The 2,841-nt window shown below is 44.2% G+C and overlaps 1 protein-coding gene and 1 long non-coding RNA gene across 2 annotated transcripts in view; one reads left to right on the top strand and one right to left on the bottom strand.

Annotated features, from left to right (window-relative positions):
• Positions 1 to 706: 706 nt before the first annotated feature.
• LOC106526549 (uncharacterized) lies at positions 707 to 2,019 on the top strand. The gene is made up of 4 exons (XR_001311268.1): positions 707 to 740; positions 827 to 1,000; positions 1,059 to 1,188; positions 1,483 to 2,019. It is a non-coding gene; the product is annotated as an uncharacterized LOC106526549 (long non-coding RNA).
• The window catches only part of ttc7a (tetratricopeptide repeat domain 7A), a gene marked incomplete at both ends in the record, with an annotated part of 14,069 nt that continues 12,051 nt past the window's right edge, over positions 824 to 2,841 (bottom strand). Inside the window, 2 exon segments of the mRNA XM_014021179.1 lie at positions 824 to 958; positions 1,102 to 1,214. Of these exon segments, the coding sequence (XP_013876633.1) occupies positions 824 to 958; positions 1,102 to 1,214 (248 nt within the window).

Below are 2,841 nucleotides of genomic sequence, written 5' to 3'. Positions count from 1 at the left end.
ACCTGAAGACCTGAAGACCTGAAGACCTGCAGTCCTGAAGACCTGAAGACCTGCAGACCTGCAGACCTGCAGTCCTAAAGACCTGCAGACCTAAAGACCTGCAGTCCTAAAGACCTGCAGACTTAAAGACCTGCAGACCTGCAGACCTAAAGACCTGCAGACCAGCAGACCTGCAGACCTGCAGTCCTAAAGACCTGCAGACCTACAGACCTGCAGACCTGCAGTCCTAAAGACCTGCAGACCTGCAGACCTGCAGTCCTAAAGACCTAAAGACCTGCAGTCCTAAAGACCTGCAGTCCTAAAGACCTGCAGACCTAAAGACCTGCAGACCTGAAGACCTGCAGACCTGCAGACCTAAAGACCTAAAGACCTAAAGACCTGCAGTCCTAAAGACCTGCAGTCCTAAAGACCTGCAGACCTAAAGACCTGCAGTCCTAAAGACCTGCAGACCAACAGACCTGCAGACCTGAAGACCTGCAGACCAACAGACCTGCAGACCTGAAGACCTGCAGACCTGAAGACCTGCAGACCTGAAGACCTGCAGACCAACAGACCTGCAGACCTGAAGACCTGCAGACCTGAAGATCAACAGACCTGCAGACCTGCAGACCAACAGACCTGCAGACCTGAAGACCAACAGACCTGCAGACCAACAGACCAACAGACCTGCAGACCTGAAGACCTGCAGACCTGKAGACCTGAAGACCTGKAGACCTGCAGACCTGAAGACCAACAGACAGGTCTGATTCCAGCTCTGATCAGTTTCTACATCCAGTGTAAAACAATAATGAAATAATTTATATTCTGTGCTCTGCTGTCCCACCAGCCTGCAGCCAAATGTGTTCCAGCGTGGTCCAGATGTAGGCGGGGCCTTGGCGGCGGGTAGAGCTGACGTCTGACACCTCTGACAGCGCCGCCTCCAGGCGCGACGCTGCCACTGAGGGAGGGGTGAGGGAACCTGGGGGTGATAGAGAAGAACATCTTCCAGCTGAGGAACAAAGTGAGTCTGTGATGTAAATAAAACATGATCCCATCAATGGTCTAAAACCATTCTGCAGTCTGAACAGGTTCTGCTGGGATCAGAAGACTGGAGGACCAGACCTGTGGATGCATCCTGGAAGTCAGGCAGGTTCAGGTGGATGGAGGGTTTCCTGACTGATGGGCTGCTGTCTGACTTTTCTGCCACAGGTAAACTGCTGCTGTCATCTGTTTCACTGCAACACAGGTTAGCTTAGGATTAGCTTAGATTATAGTTAGCTGATGGTTAGTTTAAGTTATGGTTTGTTTGCTGTTGGTTTAAAGATTTTTTGGTTAGGGTTAGGTTAGGGTTAGGGTCAGGTAGGTACCTGTGAGGTTAGGTTAGGGTTGGTGGTCAGGGTTAGGCTGTAGAAATGTAATGGAAGTCAATGGAATGTCCCCATATGTATAGGTAGACATATGTGTGTGTGTGTGTGGGTGTGAACATGCTTGTTTTCTCCATAGGAATGTTTAATAGTGACTGTGGAGACCCACAGATCTGACCCCTAAGGCCTGAGCCAGACATGAGGGAGACCAGAGCCAAAGGCACCAAGAGGGACCCCAAGCACAAAGCCCCCAGCGGTGCCACCGCAGGAACAACTGCACAACCCTTCAGTCCAGGGTGGAGAGCAGCAGACAGCCAAACCTCCACAGCAGCAGAGTCACTCATCAGTCTGGACGAGGGCCGGACATCCCCCTGAACAACTGCTGGACCCAGTGGGCCTGTCCGTTCCCCCCGAGACCCATGGAGGGAGGGAGGGTCCGATATATCTGCCCCAGGACAGATGGCTGTAGCACCACCAGGCTCCAAGGAGCCCAAGTCATGGACAGGCATAGATAGAGGTAGTTTACAGTTAGTTTAATTAATTTACAGTTAGTTTACAGTTAGTTTACAGTTATTCTGGTTGGTTTACAGTTCACAGATTTTGTGTAAGTTACGGTTATATTTTGGTTAAGATATGGCTAGTTCATAGTTAGTTTAGTTAGTTTACAGTTAGTTTAGTTAATTTACAGTTAGTTTACAATTTGTCTATGGTTGGTTTACAGTTAGTTTACAGTTGGTTTACAGTTGGTTTACAGTTAGTTTACAGTTGGTTTACAGTTGGTTTACAGTTAGTTTACAGTTAGTTTACTGTTAGTTTACAGTTAGTTTAGTTAATTTACCATTAGTTTACAGTTATTCTGGTTAGTTTACAGTTAGTTCAGTTAATTTACAGTTAGTTTACAATTGGTCTATGGTTGGATTACAGTTGGTTTACAGTTAGTTTACAGTTAGTTTACAGTTAGTTTACAATTAGTCTATGGTTGGTTTACAGTTAGTTTACAGTTGGTTTACAGTTGGTTTACAGTTAGTTTACAGTTGGTTTACAGTTGGTTTACAGTTAGTTTACAGTTATTCTGGTTGGTTTACAGTTAGTTTAGTTAATTTACAGTTAGTTTACAGTTATTCTGGTTGGTTTACAGTTAGTTTAGTTAATTTACAGTTAGTTTACAGTTATTCTGGTTGGTTTACAGTTAGTTTAGTTAATTTACAGTTAGTTTACAGTTATTCTGGTTGGTTTACAGTTAGTTTAGTTAATTTACAGTTAGTTTACAGTTATTCTGGTTGGTTTACAGTTAGTTTAGTTAATTTACAGTTAGTTTACAGTTATTCTGGTTGGTTTACAGTTAGTTTAGTTAATTTACAGTTAGTTTACAGTTATTCTGGTTGGTTTACAGTTAGTTTAGTTAATTTACAGTTAGTTTACAGTTATTCTGGTTGGTTTACAGTTAGTTTAGTTAATTTACAGTTAGTTTACAGTTATTCTGGTTGGTTTACAGTTA

This window comes from Austrofundulus limnaeus, unplaced genomic scaffold, assembly GCF_001266775.1.
Source record: "Austrofundulus limnaeus strain Quisiro unplaced genomic scaffold, Austrofundulus_limnaeus-1.0 Scaffold280, whole genome shotgun sequence".
NCBI lineage: Eukaryota > Metazoa > Chordata > Actinopteri > Cyprinodontiformes > Rivulidae > Austrofundulus > Austrofundulus limnaeus.
This window is presented reverse-complemented; position numbering and strand designations above follow the sequence as displayed.